General features: G+C 43.3%; 1 protein-coding gene, 1 long non-coding RNA gene and 1 gene segment (V, D, J or C); 1 reads left to right on the top strand and 2 right to left on the bottom strand.

The window, feature by feature from the left end:
* Positions 1 to 132: 132 nt before the first annotated feature.
* Positions 133 to 20462, top strand: LOC105016733. The segment is given in 7 exon segments: positions 133 to 368; positions 504 to 815; positions 981 to 1100; positions 1199 to 1543; positions 2206 to 2523; positions 2778 to 3030; positions 19377 to 20462. Coding segments are annotated over 6 exon segments (1674 nt in total).
* si:ch73-267c23.10 (serine incorporator 3) lies at positions 4671 to 16018 on the bottom strand. The gene is made up of 10 exons (XM_010880746.5): positions 15737 to 16018; positions 13513 to 13674; positions 13125 to 13318; positions 11222 to 11301; positions 10768 to 10905; positions 10274 to 10443; positions 9523 to 9613; positions 9217 to 9418; positions 8698 to 8931; positions 4671 to 5838 (listed from the first exon to the last, which is right to left on the bottom strand). Exons 1-10 carry the CDS (start codon positions 15773 to 15775, stop codon positions 5700 to 5702), a joined length of 1449 nt encoding a protein of 482 aa, XP_010879048.4. The 5' UTR covers positions 15776 to 16018; the 3' UTR covers positions 4671 to 5699.
* LOC109616815 lies at positions 17155 to 19515 on the bottom strand. The gene is made up of 3 exons (XR_002198091.2): positions 19425 to 19515; positions 19163 to 19304; positions 17155 to 17876 (listed from the first exon to the last, which is right to left on the bottom strand). It is a non-coding gene; the product is annotated as an uncharacterized LOC109616815 (long non-coding RNA).
* Positions 20463 to 20487: the final 25 nt, after the last annotated feature.

Consider the following 20487-nt stretch of genomic DNA (forward strand, 5'->3'; position numbering starts at 1 on the left):
GATGAACACGCCGTTCAGAGACTGGTGTACACGTTTCAGGACGAGAGACCCATGGTGCATCGCGTAGGTTCCTGGGTGGACGCCAAGAGCTTGCTTCAGGGCAACGCCTCCCTTCATCTGTTAAATGTCAGCGTGGCGGACGAGGGGGTCTACTGCTGCAGAGTGATCATAACACCCAACACGTACAAAGTCTCCACTCGGCTGGAGGTGTCAGGTGCTGTCTGATGTCATGCTTGTTCTGCTTCTTTTGTAAATTACTGGGGCCGGTCTCCGCCATGCCACTTGAGAGGAAAGCTGATCTAGGGTCAGTTTCGGAGTCGGTGGGCTGATGTATGGTCGGTCGGTTTCAGAGTAGGAGAGGATCTAGGGTCAGTTTTGCACTTTCAATCATATCCTAAGGTCAATTTTTCTTCTTGGATACGGGCCGGCTTTAGCACCGGTACACTGGGTCTGGCACCGTTAGAGAGTGAACTCTGGGCAAATGAATTTTCTCTTCCCCACAGCCAAACCGGTAATATCGCTCCCAGAGGCTGTCACAGTCATGGAGGGGGAGAAAAGGACACTGATGTGTGAAATCACAGGATTCTACCCGGAGCAGTTGACCGTGACCTGGCTGATCCAAAATGGCTCCCAGTTGTCTCGTGGAGTATGCACCGGAATGGCTACGCCCAATCCAGACGGGACCTACAGCGTCAGCAGTCTCATCACTGTCCAGGCCACGGCTACGGAGAGCAGTGGAGTCGTGTATGTCTGTCACGTCACGCACAGGTCCCACCCTGGGTACCACAGCAAAGGTGTCTTGTTGACCGTACAAGGTAGGCGCAGCCCTCTAGTGTTTCACAACAAGGCCGGTATTGTCCTTGGGGAAGAACGCTGCCTGCGAGCTTGTTACAAAGTGACCGAACGATGCCGATGCCTCCATGTCCTATTTGTATTTCTTTACCTGGGCTAATCAATATGTGACTCCACCTGTGTCTCAGTTCCAGTAGGGCCAGGTTACGATGTGGTAACACTAATGGCAGTCACTAGTGTTATCAGTGTTCTTCTGGTCTTCTCTGTCATTGGCAGTGTGTTGGTCCTCTACAGGTACATCCACACAGGTACGTTACGTCCACGAGGTGATGTGAGTGTGTTGGCGTCACGGTGACCGCTGATGTGACTTCTCGCTGACATTATTTTTTTGTTAATTTTTCCTCAGTTCCGCCCACTGTTTCTGAGATCATAAAACCAGCAATCGTCTACGCCATGAGGCCAACGGTCTTAAAATGCACCATTAAGAGCGTTCCGCGAATTAAAGAGCTCAAGGTGAAATGGTTCAGGGTATTGGCCAATGGGGAATTTGCCGCTGCCTCCGACAGCCAATCCAAGGCCCTGCTGAGCCCAGAGGAGCTGAGTGACCAGGCGAACTTGCACTTTGAGGGCCGGTTCCACGTGTCCACCCTGACCATCTGTGTGTCTGTCAAGGAGGACATGTCAAAGTACCAGTGTGTTGTACTGTACAGAGGCAGTAAGGTTACCAGGGAAACCACTGTCAGTGTAAAAGGTGAATAATGAAATGGAATAGTTACAGTATGGTAATGTAATAATAATAATAATGAAATGGAATAATTACCTGTATGGTAATCTAATAATAATAATAATGAAATGGAATAGTTACCTGTATGGTAATGTAATAATAATGAAATGGAATAATTACCTGTATGGTAATGTAATAATAATAATAATGACATGGAATAATTACCTGTGTTGTAATGTAATGATATTAATGAAATGGAATAATTATCTGTATGGTAATATAATAATAATAATAATGAAATGGAATAATTACCTGTGTTGTAATGTAATAATAATAATGAAATGGAATAATTATCTGTATGGTAATGTAATAGAGCAGGGTTTCTCTAACCTCTTCTCGTCACCCCCGCCCCGCCCCCCCACGGAGCCATTTGACATATATAAATAGGGGATGCGAGTCACAAACACACACATATACACACACATACATATATATATATATGTGTGTGTGTGTGTGTGTTAGTGACAGGCACACCTCATTCAGTTAGTTAAATGTTTGAGTATCAGCAGCCAGTTCAGGGTTAAACCAGCAATGTGAAATGGCTGGGGTAAGGGGTGTTATTAAAGAGCTGTAACTATGCTTGCGTAGCTTTTGACTTAACACACTATTCTCTTTTCACTTTTCTCCAGTGAATCCAACATTCCTTCAAATCTCCAGCATCCCTCAGATCCCACAGGTGGGGAGGTCGCTGGTGCTATGCTGTCGGGTTGAGAAATTCTACCCAGAAAAAGTAGCTCTCGAGTGGTCAAGAAACGACGGGGAGCAAGTTAGCTCGATCACTAATTACGGACCGTTTTCTGACGACGAGAGCATGTACAGCATGTGGAGTAAGATCAAACTGGTCATGGCTGTGGAGGACGAGCGGGCAGTTTACACGTGCCGCGTTTATCATTCCAGTTTCCCTCTGGCAGGATACAGAGATGTTCTCTATCATATCAATTCACAAGGTGACTAACACGACATTTTAGCGCAGGGCTCACAACAGATTTTGCCAGGGGGCCACATTCTGGCTTGCAGGCCACCGGCTTGAGACCTCTTGGTTTTGTTTCTCCAAATGTATTTGGACATCGACACACATGTCACTCCATATTCAAACATGTCTGGATTTTAACCGTTTTATTTTTGACTTATTCCTATATCAGTCTATTTTCTTCCATTTTGGTGCCTCTTCAATCCAACCTTCTTCGAATTCCTTTGTCAGGTACCCCTCCGAGCGTGATGTTCATCAGGTGTGAACCACCGCGGCCTCAACTGAGCGAGCAATGCACGCTCAACCTCTGCGTCAAAGACTTCTGCCCTGAACAAGTGTCCATCACCTGGTTCAAGAATGGAAAAGTGATCCCGGCTGGCCCGGTCTTCAACTCCCCGCCGAGCCTGAACATCAACGGACTGTACTCCATGTGGACCTTCTTCAGACTGACCCCCGCCCCCGAGGACAGCTGCACAGAAATCAGGTGCCGAGTGGTGCATAGTGCCCAGACGAAACCAGAGGAGAGAGTGTTCACATTGTCAGACATGAAGGCCTGATAAGCCCTGTCCATACTCAGGTTGTACAACTGACTTGGGTTGTTCAACTGACCAACACTCAGGTTGTACGACTGACTTGGGTTGTTCAACTGACCAACACTCAAGTTGTACGACTGACTTGGGTTGTACAACTGACCAACACTCAGGTTGTACGACTGACTTGGGTTGTACAACTGACCAACACTCAGGTTGTACGACAGACTTGGGTTTTTCAACTGACCAACACTCAGGCTGTACAACTGACTTGGGTTGTACAACTGACTTGGGTTGTTCAACTGACGAACACTCAGGTTGTACAACTGACTTGGATTGTACAACTGACCAACACTCAGGTTGTACAACTGACTTGGGTTGGACAACTGACCAACACTTGGGTTGTACAACTGACTTGGATTGTACAACTGACAAACACTCAGGTTGTACAACTGACTTGGGTTGTACAACTGACCAACACTCGGGTTGTACAAATTACTTGGGTTGTTCAACTGACCAACACTCAGGTTGTACAAATGACTTGGGTTGTATAACTGACAAACACTCAGGTTGTACAACTGACTTGGGTTGTACAACTGACCAACACTCGGGTTGTACAAATTACTTGGGTTGTTCAACTGACCAACACTCTGGTTGTACAACTGACTTGGTTGTACAACTGACACTCAGGTTGTACAACTGACTTGGGTTGTTCAACTGACCAACACTCTGGTTGTACAACTGACTTGGTTGTACAACTGACACTCAGGTTGTACAACTGACTTAGGTTGTACAACTGACCAACGCTCAGGTTGTACAACTGACTTGGGTTGTTCAACTGACCAACACTCTGGTTGTACAACTGACTTGGTTGTACAACTGACACTCAGGTTGTACAACTGACTTAGGTTGTACAACTGACCAACGCTCAGGTTGTACAACTGACTGCATTTGACGCAATGATTGCGATACCGTAGGTAATGTACGTTTCTGTAAAATAATGTAAACAAGGAGGTGTGGCATCTGCAAAACCTAACCTATAGTTGGGTGTTCCAGGAATTAACAGCTAAAATATGTATTGTAATGCAGAGGTTTTTTTTGTACATTCAGTAGTTTGTATTTGTTCTCTTTAGTTAATTTGCTCCTTTCATCGTATCTAAAAGGAAAACGTATCCTAGATCAGCTCTTTGTAAATACGAGTCCTGATCCCTGAACGGCCGGGTTAATAATCATGGTCTGGATAAAGACCAGAACGTGTGAAGTAATATTTTACAGCTCAAATAGGCTGATTGTTTATGGTTTCCAGTTGGATCATCTTATTCTGTAGCCTACACCAAGGGAATTCAACTGCTGCCCTGTGAGGCCCGGGCGTGGCTGGTTTTCTGTACCACCTCATCATTAAATGCACCCACCTGGTGTCCTTGGTCTAATTAAGTCCCTGATTAGTGGGCTGTAATGAATAACTGCTTTGAAGGCCTGAGTTGGAACACCCCTTTCTTACCTCATCTTGTTCTACAACTTCTAATGTAAGTGGGATGGAGTTGCTTTGTGACACGTGAGCAGCCACTAAAAAGGTAGCTACGTAGGTGTGCAATGAATGTACATTGAGCTTTAATGCCGAAATGCAGATCACAAAAGTGCAAAAACCAGAGTAGTCCACACGTAGGCTTGTGTTGGCCTTCATTTGACCACTTTGCATTTCCACTTACAACTACAAAGGTGCAAAATATGCTTCAGTTCCTCCGGTTTATTCATTCAGTTTTGTTACATCTATAAATCTCGAAGACACAAACATTATAAAGAAATATTTGGCAGAAGCATATTAACTTGAAGTTGATTGTGTAACGCTTTCCAAAAAAGTATTTGTCAACTAACACTGATGCTACACTCTGGATTTAACAATTCACAATACACAAATATTTACAGATATGTAAGGCATTGAACAGCATAGCAGCTACAATATCAAATCATGTAAAGTTAAATCTTTGAAACAAATGAATTACAACTGAACTTAAAACAGTGATGGCTACAATGAATGCATCTGAAACCCTGGAATGTTGAGATTGTTAGTGCAAATAAAACAATTACTGAACATCATGTGAGCAAATATCATACCAAACAACTTTTTTAAACACAATGATAAATAGGCCCATAACAGTGAAGGATATCAATCCTTTTGACAATAATTATTCCAGTCAGAGATATCAAACCATTAATGCCACCACTATATACGTGGGTTACCTATAAAATCGGTTCAACAATATTTTTTATTCTTCTCATACCACATACAGAATGGCCCTGGTCAGGAATGATCAGACATGTGGCTTTTCTGAGACTACAAGACAATATGTGTAAAAAATATATATAAAATGGGGTAAAAAAAAAAAAGTCTCTGTGACCTGAAGGATAAACGTCTGCATGATCTGGTCCTGAGTAGCGGATATGTTAAAAACCCTCAGCTTCAAATGTACAAACACATCGTTTTATGAAAAAACAGCCATATCCGACACACTAAACCGATCCGTCTTGGGCAGGAAATCACACAAAATCTAGGCAACGTGGTCAGTGTTTATGTAAAATATAATAAGATAGAAAATCGGGAAAGAAGTTGAGTGAAATGGTTTTAGCTGAAATCCCGGCATGGCAGTATCATGGGGGCGACCAAGGTCCAGGTATAGATGAAAAGACAGACCCAACTGGAAGAAATCTTCACCCAAACTGCCGGCCACTTGCTGCTCATGTCGTTGTAGTCCGCGTAAGGGCTGTACAGGAAATAAAACGATCTGTTTTCATACAGCATAGTGTTACGTTCCCACACGTTAAAACTTAAAATGTTGTAGGGAAGAGGACAAACAAAGAAAATCTCCATCTAACCGAAGATACACATTAAGAGGAAAACACCCCATAAGAAACTAGGAGCCCTAAAAAGACCCCAACCTTGGAGCCCCATACATTTGCCTAGCAACCGAGCCAAATCTAAAACCCACAACCCACAACCCATATCTAAAACCCACAACCCACAACTCAAATCTAAAACCCACAACCCATATCTAAAACCCACAACCCACAACTCAAATCTAAAACCCACAACCCACAACTCAAATCTAAAACCCACAACCCACAACTCATATCTAAAACCCACAACCCAAATCTAAAACCCACAACTCAAATATAAAACCCACAACCCACAACTCAAATCTAAAACCCACAACCCACAACTCATATCTAAAACCCACAACTCAAATCTAAAACCCACAACCCACAGGAGGTGCACCAAGCAGTGGATCAAACACCTGACCTCCTCCCCAGGATCTAACTGCTGGTGCATAAGGACCGGTAACAGAACAGGACTGTTTGGGTCGTAGGGATTGGTGGCTCAAAATAGAGGGGGAGGGTCTTTGCTAGCTTCCACAAGCACAAAGCCATAAACCTGGCTGTCTACAAACACTGAAGACAGAAACCATTTTTTCTATGCCCTTCCACAATATAACCCACTGGCCATAACAGAAAAGTGCCCCTACAGTTCAAAGAAAGACGGCCCTCGCATTCTGCAAACGCTGGAGGTTAAGAGGGTCAATCTGGATCCATTCTCAGAGGTGTCAAACTAGATGACTATGGTATGTTTTTGTAAAAGCCCTCTACACTTTCAATAGCCCGGTCTAAAACCCCTAGCCTATGGGAGTTATAACTATTCTCAAATTGTTAAGTTACACCCGTTTATCATAACATTTTGAGCTTCTGTAAGAATTGTACTTTGTTCATTGACTAGAAGCCTGCAAAATTACTTTTGAAAATCCAGTGCAATAAATGGACAGTTAGACTAATGTTCTTGGAATGTGACATAATGTTCTTGGAATGTGACAATACCTTGAAGCCATTGCTGACGCCTGAATGAGCAGAAGACCTTGGTCAGCAGGTCCTGTCCCTAGATGTGATTGTGGCCACAACACAGGGCGCCAGCCTTCAAACTATCTTATCTACGGGAATAGCTGCAGCAATGGCTTCAAGGTAAAGTTGCATGTGTGTGTCCTTTCTGGTCTTCCCATTTGCAGCAGAACAGAAACACATTGTAGCGCAGTCAGGAAGCCTGTGAGCTTTACCCATGGAACTATGGTTGCCTTGACAGTGTGGCATTTCCTCTTATTTTCAATTTTGTGCAACGAGTGGTTCTCCTCGTATGGATGTTGAGCAGAAGACATCATCTTTTGGGAACTGACCAGGGAGATTAGGAGGAATATTAGGAGGACTGCAACAATGTGAATTCAGAACAACCGATGGCATTTCACTTGTTCCTGTGCAATTAAGAAATTGAAGTAATCAGCTGTTATCAGTGTTTCAGAGTGTATTTCTGCATGTTTTCCGTTGGGTTTTGGACTACTTTGCGGGTGTATTCAATCTGTTCTAACTAGTCATTAGCTGCATCCACCTGGTGTCCGAGGTCTAAACAACTCCCCGATTAGAGTTGCAATGAAAAGTAAGGAGTGGTACTGGCTTTGGCCCAGAACTGAATTTCTATTGCAAAATGTTTTTCTATTGCTTTTATTTCCTGTTAGATTCTCAGACTGGTCTGGGAGTTATCATGTTTGGTTCATGGCTGCAAGTGTAAGCTGTCTCTAAGACTGTAAACTGCACTACTTTGTATTCATACACAGGTCCTTATGTCAGAGGGCAGGGCCTGCTCCAAACAGTGAATAGTGAGTTGCATCTGTCAAGGACAGTTTATACAAGAAGAATGTCAGCCAGTTAACTGTTGCAAGATTAAGTTTGCTCTCATCCATGCATTGTGGAGGAACTATACCATACTATATGAAAAAGGGACTGGCCCTAGTTTCGCTAGAAGACTTTGGATTGCAACTAACTTCCTCCCATGGTGCACAAAAACATAACTCAGCTATACACTCCAGTCATTGGTGTTTGTGCTAATTCTTCCACACTTCCTGATTGTGTTGCCCAATAACCTTTCAATACTTTACCATTCTGTTTCTGGGATTATTCAGAGTAAGACCATTTTAGACCTAAATACCATATTAGAAATGTGTTCCTATAAAATCAATAACCATAAAGTTTAGTCTTAAACCTAACCAGAACTTTAATCACACCGCTAACCACAAACGTAACCCTGACCCTAAACCAAGACCAACATTCCCATGACTGTGAAATGGAACTTTGTATCTGGGGAATGTAGTGAAATCCCTGAATGTAGTTGAAAATACAGTTCAAATAAATGTTTCTAGGACACCGACTGTATGGTTAAGTGTGTCTGTATGGGGGAGGGCGGGGCAACTGTTTCGGACATAATCACGTAAAATATGTAATGACCTTTTCTAAGGTGCATAATTCCAGAATTCACTTCCCCATTTAAATCTCTCACGTTGTTTGTGCTTTGAAGAGCACCCTATATAGGGATCGGGTCCATGGTAATGGACAGAGCGATCAGCCAATTAAAGGCAGCGTGTGACCTGCTCACTGTACACCTCTATTCAACTTCCATTCTGAGTTGTGTAAAAACCAGAGGGGAGAAGGACCAATCAGCAAGGCCGAACCAAGGGGAACGCGGAGGGACAAAGCAAGGTGGTTTGACGGTTGACAACACTTCTGGGCACCGGTGTGGTTCCACTGACCTGAACCAGTTGGTGAGGGTCATCATGATGTACAGCGAAGCCAGGCAGAGCATGAAGTGGAAGAAGGAGTAGCTGTACTGGACCGCGTCCCTCTCGTTGTCCTCCACGCGCCTGGCGCCGTTCCCCGTCCCGTACTCTTCGTCCGGGGTGCCCGTGTTACTCCCCTCCAGGATCACGGTTTCGTTGGTGGCCATGGTCAACTTGTTCACCTGGCTGTTGTTGGATGTGCGGATGCTGCAGGGACGCAACGTTGGTCAAAGCTCCTCGCGTGATCTCTTCACACTCAATTTAGCCGTGTACACATTACTAACTGAACATATAACAGTATTAACATACTTGGCGAACTGATACGACAAAGGCAGAGTAGACGTTGACCAAAACGTGAATGACATCACAGTGCCTCGATCCCTGGAAAAAACGTGCAACATTTCGGGCTTCTTTGCACGCCGCCCTAATCGCCGCCGAGGACTAATATGAGCAGTAGCTGACCCCAGATGGCGCCACGCTGACCAACCATACCTGGAGTAGAGGATGCAGGCGATGAAGATGCCCAGTCCCACAATGCTCTGGGCATCCCACCACTGAAGATAAGGGGAGGACTGGCTGGGCTCCTCTGTGCCGATGATCAACACGGCCGTCTGGTTTTCAATTTCCAAGGGGGCCGGCGTGGGCACCAGCGTCTGTTGGAAGATGCTCAGCAGGCTGGGGTTGCACGTCCGGTCTAACCGGGGGAATCAAAAGTTAAAGAGATTTGATCTTTTTCCCCCTTTCATTAATACATTCTTTGTATGTTTTCTTTATAATTATGCCACCAGTGGATCTCACCAGGCTCGTTCGTCATGGCTGACCAGGTCAGATACATGGTGTACATGGTCATGAAGGAGGACTGGAGGAGGCCGGATCGGGGCTGGGAATCCTAAACAACAGAATTGAACCAAACAAACTGTGATTTCTGAAAGGATTCCAATCCAGGACAACAGTGCAATCAGCATAGGACCCTCCAGCTGCGGGTGGAAGCATTAAAACCAATAAAAACATACTTCCATATCCTCAAATGCACAAAATAACTGTTATCCAACAACCTCTGTACTTTTTTTACAACCGGGTCCTGTGATTTGTTGTTGACCACATGACACACATGTCTTTTTGAAGTGGCACTTGAATCCTAATCCTGGAAATGTGCTACGGCAGGCAGTTTGTCTCAGCAGTCCCACGATAATCAAAACACCGGTGAGCCAGGTTCATATGGTTACAGGGAAACATCAAAAGGCCATCATAACAATTCAACAGAACTACCATAAGCCTCCATAAATACAGACCTACCATGCTAAGAGCCAGCTGGATCTTACAGTCCACTGTATACAAACGCAATTGCATTCAACTGTGAACATTAAACAAGCACTGAATTAATGTGTTGGCTTTGTACTCGATGCTTTATTGGGACACAGGGAGGGGGAGGAGAGTGCCCTGAGATAGTGGTGGGCCGCGTTCAAACCCACCCCGGAGCGGCATTCGCCGCAGACAAAGGCTCAAACCGCTAAGCAACACCGTCAATGAATGTTGAACAAGGCCTCACCTGCACCCTGGGAAGGACGGAAACCACGGACGCTACGATACAGAGCAGCATGTTGAAGCCGATGAAGAACTTGTTGAGCCGGCAGCCCTCCGGAACGGTGTAGAACATGAACATCAGGACGACGGCGACAAGAGCCACGGTGTAATTGAATACAGTCACAGCCAACAGGGCTAGACGTCAGACGATAAAGAGAACATAATCAAGTTCAGTTGTGCAGTGTTTCCTCTTGATCTTATGTTGTATTTATGGTGTTATAGTCAAACTATTATTCACGTAGTTCAAATAATCTCACATAAAACGTCAGCGTAGCTAATCTGTAAAACATCACTAAATTGGCCGATCATACGAGACATTATTGAATGCTGTTTTTGTTTTATTGCCATTATCTCGTTCTTTAATTTAACTGTGCTTCCGCAATGGGTGTTCATAAATTGATTTTAAATCAATATTGATTTGATTGGTTTTTCGACGACCAGCGTTTCAGGCACACTTACCTGCATACCAGCCCTTGGAGTTATTTGTCTCCATGTTGTCCACCCACGACTCATTCCAAGAGTGGGCAAAGTCTACCAGCAGAACCAGCTGGATCAAGATGAAGAGAAATGCCCCACCGGTACCAACCACAAACCACACTACACACACACACACACACACACACACACACACACACACACAACGACACGCACGGACTGAGACCATCAGCATACCACAATTATCCAACATCACTTCCAAATGTTACCAGTACGTCCCAATTACAACAAATGACATGATTAAATGCATCAATAATTTTGTGTTAACAGTACAATGAAATGAATCTACAATAAATTGTATATCCATAATGATCATGCCGATTGTGCACAGTGTGCTAGGTCAGCCACATGAATTAATCACAGTTATTGTACAATGGTAAACTCACATCATGGTCTACTGAATTGATAGTGTTCTCACCGTGAGTAAAAGGCCCCTCGGGAATGTAAAAGGCACCGACTGTCAGGGCAACCATGGCAGCAATCTTAAAGAACCAAAACCTGTGAAGGGATGTGAGTTCATTCTTTAACCGAATCTTCCACACTAAGTATCACTTTAAGAAAATGTTTCATAGACTTCCAGGATCACTATAAAATATATAAACGCTATATGGCCAATAAAAATATGTGGACACCCTTACTAATTATAGAGTTCAGGGGTTCCGGTCACATCAATTGCTTACAGGTGCGTAAAATCCAGCACATGGCCATTAAATCTCTATGGAGAAACAGTGTCAGTACAATGGGTTGTTCTGAAGAGCTCAGTGACTTGGCACTGTCACAGAATGCCACCTTTGCCACTGAGTGCCCTACTAGATCTGCCCTGGGCAACTAGAATTGTGAGGTGGAAGCATCTAGGAGCAACAACAGCCCAGCCACAATGTGGTAAACCATGCAAACTCACAGAGCGTGGCTGGTGAGAGCTGAAGCACGTAAAGATCTCCTATTTGCATCACTCACTGCAGAGTTCCAAACGGCCTCCGGGAAGCAACATCGGAGTCAAATACACAACATCAAATACCCACAGAGACACTGCAAAACCTTGTGGAAAGCCTTCTCAGAAGAGTGCGTGTGTTATAGCTGCAACTCCATATTAATGCCCATGGTTTTGGAACGGGATGTCCAACAAGCTCATATTAAGCAGGTGTGAATGGTTGGCTGTCCACATACTTTTGGCCATATAGTGTATGTTAAAAGAGTAATAAAGTACTAGTACTGAAACAAAAATTAGCAGTGAGGCATTACTGAAAAACACTAGTGTGATTACAAGATGTGATGGTGTGTGTATATATATATATATATATATATATATTTATTTTAATATATGTAAAATATATATTTATATATAGAATACATAAAAATCGATTTCTTAACACACATACAGTCATCTCTAAATTTAAACAGTTTGCTCAAAGGACATGCTTACCACTTGCTATTGACAATAACAGGGGAAGTTAGCATGTCATGGTGGGACTCTTATCACTCATGGCTTCTCTGGTTAATATATTCAGAACTATATGTAACCATTGCAACACATATATTAATGAGGAAGTGTTGAGAAAGATATTCCATTCTGATTTAATGAAATGGGCATGATTGCATAATCTACTATTTCTATTGGGGACAAAATAATGTGAAAAGCAACCTGAACAAACTACAAATGTAGGCGACTGTAATTTTTTGTCAAGCTTGAAATAGTCCTTGAATGGTAGGAACGTCAATCTTTTGGGCGCCAATAACCATTTTGACAACATAGCTCAGTATTCGTATGATTACTCAGATAGTAATTCTTGCTCATCTTTATCAAGGATGGCAATCATTTTGGATATTACTGTAAATGGTTCTTTGTACTGTACTGTGTCCAACAGTCACTGAAAGCTCTACTTCAGTTAGTCGCCACTGTTTGAGAGAGGCACAACGGCCCAAAAACTATGACCTCAGTTACACGTTATATAAGAGTCTATTTCACTTAAATTGCCATTGGTTATGGCAGAGCTGGTCTCAGTGTGATAATCATATGATAATCATAAGTTAAAAGTGTTGAACATGTTGTCGTGCTGTTTGTTTTCGACCTAAACATGCACTTCAGAGCTTTTGTGTAATGTCAGCCCGAGGTCCCACTGGTAAACACTCAGTGCTTGATCTGCACACCCTCAGACGCTTCAGGAACCTTAGTGAAAGAAAATTCGGGGGAAAAGACTAATAACAAAGGGTATCAACCTTCCTGCTGACGTTTAGGTTCTACTACAAGCAGTGTTGCGTGAATACCTTATTAAATTGCATTTTTGATTTTCTGACGAGTGCATCTGTGTAATGTTGTTTACCCATTGTGGATGGTGGAGCGTGGGTCTCGGCTATTCTTCACCTTGTACATGAGCAGAGAGAACACCAGGAAAAACATGCTCATGCCAAAGCACACTCGGTACACAGCTTTGTAGCCCACGAAGATCTCACAGTTCATGTTGGCCTGGATGCCCGGGATAGAAGAACCTGCTCCATCTTCACAGAACCCAGGGATCTACAGCCAGACCGAGACACAGAGAACCACCATTCCGCTCAGTCTCATCTGTCCATCCCAGCATTCCTACAGCGTGGTTGCAATTTTTCTGTGTTCAATAAACTAATACTCTGGCTTTTGGTACCGTAAAACACACACACACACATTTCCCGGTCTCACTCGGAGGGACTGAATTGATCGGTCCTGCCTCATACCTTTTTCAGTTGTTCGTCCACTCCCGGCGACAGCATGATGCACGCCACGATGGTCCCCATCAGCAGGATGAAGGCGTAAATGACTCGTGTCACTGTGGAGTTCTTGCTGTTGGGGCAGCAACTGCACAGCAGGCATGATGCCCCGCCACACAGACAGGGCACCTGGGCAAAGAAGAACACCACAGGAGAAAGGTCACAGTCCCAGTGAGGACGTGGTCACGGGTGCGAAGTGAAGACAGTCCTTCCAGGTCGGGACGCAGGGGGACCTGCTGCGGCGCGTGTTCGGTACTGCCGGCATTAGGGCAATAAAGGGGAAACTATCGCCAAGCGTGCCTGCAACGTTGTAGGTCAGCTTGGGTCAGCCCAGTCAGGGCTGGACTGATTAACCTCAGTACTCGGTAGCAATAACATAGCGGTAATAGGCTGTAACCAAATTCCAAGAGAATCAAATCAATACACTGTATGTGTGCGTGTGTGTGTGTGTGTGTGTGTGTATGCGTGCGTGTGGATCAGTCTTTGTCTTCTCTGACAGAGCTCAAATCTAACAACCAGCCATACCTTTCAACAACTTTAAATGCTGAAAAACCAAATAGGCAACATGTGGGAACTGGGAAGGGAGGGATTTCAGTGTGAGGTCAATGCCATGGATAAGCTGTTGCTCACTCATTTGAACCCAGATAGAGAAACACTAGATCTGTTATGACCAGCCAAATGTTAGTTGAACCAGGTTAGGTCACTTTGAGGGAAAATCAATATTTCCAGGGTGTCCTGGAAAATTCACCTGGATGCAGGCCCCATCACCTTAAAACACTGGACTCCTTGGAACACCAGGTAGCTTACCTGGTGGAGTGATTGTAAACAAATTAACTCCCCTGGCAGACAGACACAAGGTAGACTTAGCAAGACACAGAAGGCCAGATAGTTAGAAATCCCCATAACACATGACCGGTGACCATCCTGGGGTTAAGCCGTGACCTGCTTTAGCCCGGTAAAATATTTGGAGTGGAACCGGGAATAGGGAGTTACCTGCCTGATAGCCTGACAGTTCAAACAAGAGGGCGGAGGGCATTGAATCCCTAACCCTGATTTAACAGTTTTGTCTCAGTCACAATAACACCTCACAATTTAAGTTCATATTCCTCAAGGAAGTTTCTGCTGAATTCCCGGTTGACTGTAGGTTTTGAAACTACACATTGGGAGAGTGGAGGCTGTGTGTTTGCCGGGGGCCCATAGGGGCCTTAGTCAATGCCAATTTGAATTCAGCATCAATGTACATCTGTATGACATACTATCTGTGCTGGGACCAATGCCCTTTGCCTTTCCTGCAGTTAAATAAGAACATATTTTGATCTTGCCTGTATGACTGAATGAGATCATAACACAAAGGAAGGTTGCTACACGCCATACTGAAAGTGCCAGTATTTTATTCCATGTGTTGACACAGTAATGTTTGAGCTATTACATGGTCATGTTGCTACACATACCGCTGCTGACCACAAAACAGCAATACAGTCAATTTGTAAATACGCTGAAGCGCCGTCATGGCCTTTGTTTTCAGACTAGGACAAGGCGACAAAGTTAATCCAATTAATCACGAGTGGAGCAGACGACGGCCAGTAGCGTAGCATGATTAAATGTTTACGACTGCCTGTGGACCTATAATGTACTATGGGTAACACACACAAAAAAGGGGTTTCATTAGGGTTATTTTCTGTGGCTATCCATGCGAGAGAACCCTTCTCCTGGTCCAAGCGAGAACAGTTTGGAGTTTTAGTTTTAGAACGTGTGTGCAAATGGAGGACAAAAGGAATCTTACCAAGAAAAGGTCACCCCTTGAACCATTCAAGGTTTTTAGCTAATGGAGGAGCCCCTTATTTTTGTGTGGGCATCCTTGGAGAGGAAATTTCTGTTATAAATTGTTTGTATATAGATATGTGGTAAAATACCAAAACAGTGAAAAGGCTAGTTAAAACATGTTTTTGCCAACCGACAACTTGTTAGTTTCGTTTCTCCCACTCGTTTCGTTTCAGACATTATAGTACCCAGTATTTCAGATAGTTTATAGTGGCACAGTGCTCCTCCTGTTGAATCTGAGCTGTTATTAACGGGACATCTTGACATTAGTATTAGTGCCGCAGTTAAACCTGTTGGAATAACCGGCAACTGTTTATTGATACGTCAAACAAATATGTTGGTAATATTATATACTATGAGAAAACCTTACCCAGCTTGCAATAGAAAAGGCTCCCAAGACAGCACCCATTATATTCCAGTTAAGACAGAAGCGCACGTTCCGTCTCTGGAGCGGTTTTCACGCTTTCCGTTACTTTTCTGTTCCCCAGGTTGGATTCTCAACGTAGGTACAATTAAAGTACTAACTTATGAAATTACTAAATACTTTTATTAGGCAAAACGACTCTATTGTTATATAATCAAAGAGAGTCTTGCCGACTTCCTCAACTCTGCCCGCAAACGTTTCGGCTTTCAAACGGTGTTTAGATTGATTTATCCCTGTGCGTCACACAGTATGATGTCATTACGTTCAGATACAGTACTTGTACAGTAAGTACATGATCTAACTTTGACATGATGTCCGCGGCCAGAGGATTTCATTTATTATATTTTCTTTTTATTCCACCAATAGCAACAGATGTATCTGAGTATGGACTCTGTGGAATACATTTACATTTTCAGCCTAATTTCTACATTATTACCCTATTTAAAACAGATTAAAAATGAATTGTTTATCAAGCTTTAAAACTGCACGGTTTTTCTGTGCCTCGTGGATAATTTTGTAGAATGCCAAGCTATCAGCTTGAAAGCTGCAGTAACAAATTATTTCCCAATGTCAGACTTACAATTGCAGGAAACGGTCTTGATTTTACTTCGTTGTCAAGAGGTGGGCAGTTCCTTCCATGTCCAATAAATATAAGTTCAGCCATGCACTGTAATTAGGGAGTCCCTGAAGAATTAGCGATCACAGAAGGGGTTGCGACCTCAAACGTTGGAGATCCTCTGCAGTAAGTGCACTGTTTGACTCGGTAATGTATATTATTGCGTAATTGGTTTGCCATATTTTTACTGTATATGTATTTTTCTTCTTAATTCTCATTACGTAGTTGTAGTCTACTATGCCACCATTCATAGGCTTGTTGCACTCATACAGCTCCGGGAAAAATTAAGAGACCATTGCACCTTTTTCTTTACTTTCCAAAAAAGTTGAAAAGGGAAGTTTTGAGTGAGGAACAGAAGTGTTCAATTTGCAGTGGTCTCTTAATTTTTAACCTTCTGTTCCTCACTCAAAACCTTCCTTTTTGACTTTTTTGGAAAGGTCTCTTAATTTTTTCCGGAGCTGTATGTATCTATAATATCAAATAATTCTACCAAATTGCTGCTAGTTTACATTGTTATGTATATTATTGCCATTCTTGCCATATCTATAATATTCAATAATACTACCCAGATTGCTGCTAATTTACAGTACTCCTTTTAAACTGCGGCTAGTGTACATTATGTATATTATTGCTTGATTTTTTTCTTTTTAATTCTCACTACGTAGTTGTCGGGTGCTCTGTCACAAGAATTTCATTGTGCAGGATGACGCTGTGTTGTTTGGTGCATTTGACAAATAAACCTTGAAACTGAAACGAAGGTATTTTATTAGTAAACTACACGCAAAGATCAGACATCAATGAAAAGTTAAGGTCATAAACAAACATTTCCTTTAAATGACATCCAGATGCAAATTACAAGATCTTGATTAAACATGTCTGCCTATTTAGTAAAGCTTAGCATTCAGCTTTACATAAAAAACCATGTGTTGTCATATTTAGCAGAACACAAAACATACCATGGTAACACTTCTTTTTTCACCTCATAACATGATCATAACGTGGCCATAAACATGACATAACGTGGTCATAACATGATCATTATGCAGGCATAAACATGACACAACACGATCACAACGTAGTCATGAACATGACATTACAAAAGTCAAAAGATCATCAGTCATCTTTTTGAGTCAGTGGCCAGTTTATTAGATACACACATCCAGTAGCGGTCGGACCCTCTTTGCCTCCAGGACAATCTGAATTCTCCCCAGGCATTGACCCCACGAGGTGTCTGAAACAATCCAGGGGATGTTAGTCCACGCGGACATGAAGGCATCGGGAAGAAGCTGCTGATTGGACGTCCGTGGTGCAGTTCTAGCTCATCCCAAAGACGTTCCATTGGGCAGAGGCCTGGGGGACTCTGAAGGTGAACTTGTCTCACCCGGCTATTGTTTCCACTGCACTGTTGTTTTCTGCGTTGTTGACCGTGCTGGAGCGCCACCTTCTGGCCATCCTGCGCATCACCAATGTCTATGACAAGACAGTGTAATTTAGCCCATATTGAAAACAGTTAATAAACATCAGTTAGACAACAGGTAAAGTCACTACTATGAAGCCAAGGCTGTTTCTTTACACAGGAATGTAATTCTTGTGTAACTTACCTGGTAAGATAAGGGGGAAAAAACAAACAGTTAAGCAACAAAGCCTGACAGGGTGCATTATATGTAACCAATAAGGCACATGGGGGTGTGGTATAAGGCCAATATACCTAGCACTAAGTCATAATATATTGGAAACATACCACAAATCCTGTGGATGACCTATTGCTACTATGAACTTGTTTCCAGTGTAGTTAGAGCTGTAAAAAGTTGTGTGATGTCACACCTGTAGTATACTGCTTCAAACTGTATATTACAGCTTTGAATCAAACGGCATTCAGGATTCCCCATAATTGCATTTAGTTTATATAGAAGACTGTTTTATCTGATGCAATTTACAGTTGTGCATACGTTTTCACACCGGTCCTCCGAGGGAATCGAACCCAGAACCATGGCATCACATGCACCATTCACTGAGCTGTAGGAGATATTCCAGGCTAAGGTCTGTCCTTAAGGCAATCTGTGTTTGAACCACCCAGTTAATAATTGTATAGATACATCTGCCATGACATGACATAGTATTGCTCAAACATTATTTGGAAAGGAAAAAACATGAATAAATTAGGTTGATCCAGTCCTGGGTTTAGGTAGATGGTGAAGGGAAATGTGTGGCTCCTTCTGGCGTCACCTTATATTGCATGTCCATAACACCTGTTACGGCAAAATCAAGAAGGCATATTGTGTGCTCTGTGTGTTAGCTTACAGTTTTTCACTGCTTTTTCACTGCTCGTGCATGCAGAGTGATACCTTGAGCTGAGCTTGTTTAACACCAGGGCAAACGGTAAGGAGAGTGACCTTGGTAGAAAACAGGAAAATGAAGAGGGGGTTCTCCATGTTGTTACTACAACTGAGATGTTTATTCATGATTTTTAGTAGACAGAGGAGGTTGAAAGGATGCCTATAGTTTATCAGAGACTTTAAGTAAAGCTTTTACAGTCCTGGTTGAGCTGTCTACGTCATTAGTTTTTATAAAATAGGGAATATAAACTGCTGTGTAATTTGTGTCAGGCAGAGCTACTCCGACAATATGGATGCCCACTTCCTGACTGTAAAGTGTGTTCTCTTGACGATCGTCAATACAGACACTGATAAATCCTAATCTCGGACTTTTGCCTCAAAAGAAAGTAGTTAGTGTATAAATAATTTTCCACTACACACCCCATAACATTGCATAGCGGAATCAAGAGCGATGCCTCTGTAATATGGCTGGGCAGCTCAATCTCCTGCTAAACAGCTCCTTTTTGTGACCACATTCATCGCAACACCTCTGACAGGCCACGCCCCCGTACTCCTGTAAAACCTACAACAAAAGACAAGAATCATCATCTTCACAGGGAAAAAAAAAACTAACACATTTTCTCAACTATTACAGCAGTCACTCAGAGGGTCATGTCAGGGTCAGGCTAAAAGGACCAATCACCATGCTCGCCCCTGCTGCCGTCCTGTCTTGCCTCTCCCCACCCTTCTTCTTCGGTTTCACGGGTCGCGGTGCGAGGTCAGAAGAAGACGTCTCAAACTTGACCCTGCCGTCGGTACTCTTGGCACTAACAGCTCTGCTGCCGCCCGTGCTGGTGGCGAAGGTTGCCGGGGCCGACCGGGACCCGGTGATTGAACGAGGGGCAACGGAGGAGCGGGAGACTGAGGTGGAGGGGGATGTCTGGGGCCTCGTCGGGCCCCTCCGGCTGAGCCTCTTGTTCATGACGAAGGCGAAGGTCTTCTGCTCCTCCGTCAGCTGACGCATGCGGGTGAGCTGCTGTTGCTCCAGTGTCTTTAGAGTCTGGACCGTGGGGAAATGGAGGACAGTGTGTGACAGTGTGGCAGGAAGTTGCTAAGCGAGCATTTGACAAATGTGTGCGTTATATGTCAATTCTTTGTCCAGTCTATACAGTGCAGGCTGAGGTTAGGGTTAAAGTTAGGATCAGGGGTTATAATTGCATTAAGACGTGGCTTTGGTTGGAAGGAATTCCCACTCTTCTCAGACCAGCTACTTGACTGTCTTTTAAATACGCTCTTCTTCTCCTCACTTTCTGTTAACTGAGTGTCCCCCTGTAGTACCACAATATGGAATCAATAGGAACATGAATTACATTGCTCAGGTTGTAAATGTGTAACTTGATTTCCAGTTGCCATGGTTCTTTTATCGGTCGCCATTTTGGGGACATCCCGTTTGCCCAGAATTTGCACCAATGACATCAAAGGACATGGAGCTGAGAAAGACTATTTGTTGTGACACAATGGTGTGAGGAGGCTCTTTGAAAACTGAGAACAACTGAATTCCTTGCACTTTAGGTTGCCAAACAAAACTATGAATGAGTCGTAAAATGTGTGTGGGATTCATTTGATTGTTTGTAAGAACTTTCACTGACGTATGGTAACTACTACATTAAAGAAATACAAAAATAGTAATTTTGCAAAGATGTATGCTTGTTTTAATGTGTGGTAAAAAAAATGATATATTATCCGGATGCATAACCAGGAAGGAT

This window comes from Esox lucius, chromosome 17 (assembly GCF_011004845.1).
Source record: "Esox lucius isolate fEsoLuc1 chromosome 17, fEsoLuc1.pri, whole genome shotgun sequence".
Lineage (NCBI taxonomy): Eukaryota > Metazoa > Chordata > Actinopteri > Esociformes > Esocidae > Esox > Esox lucius.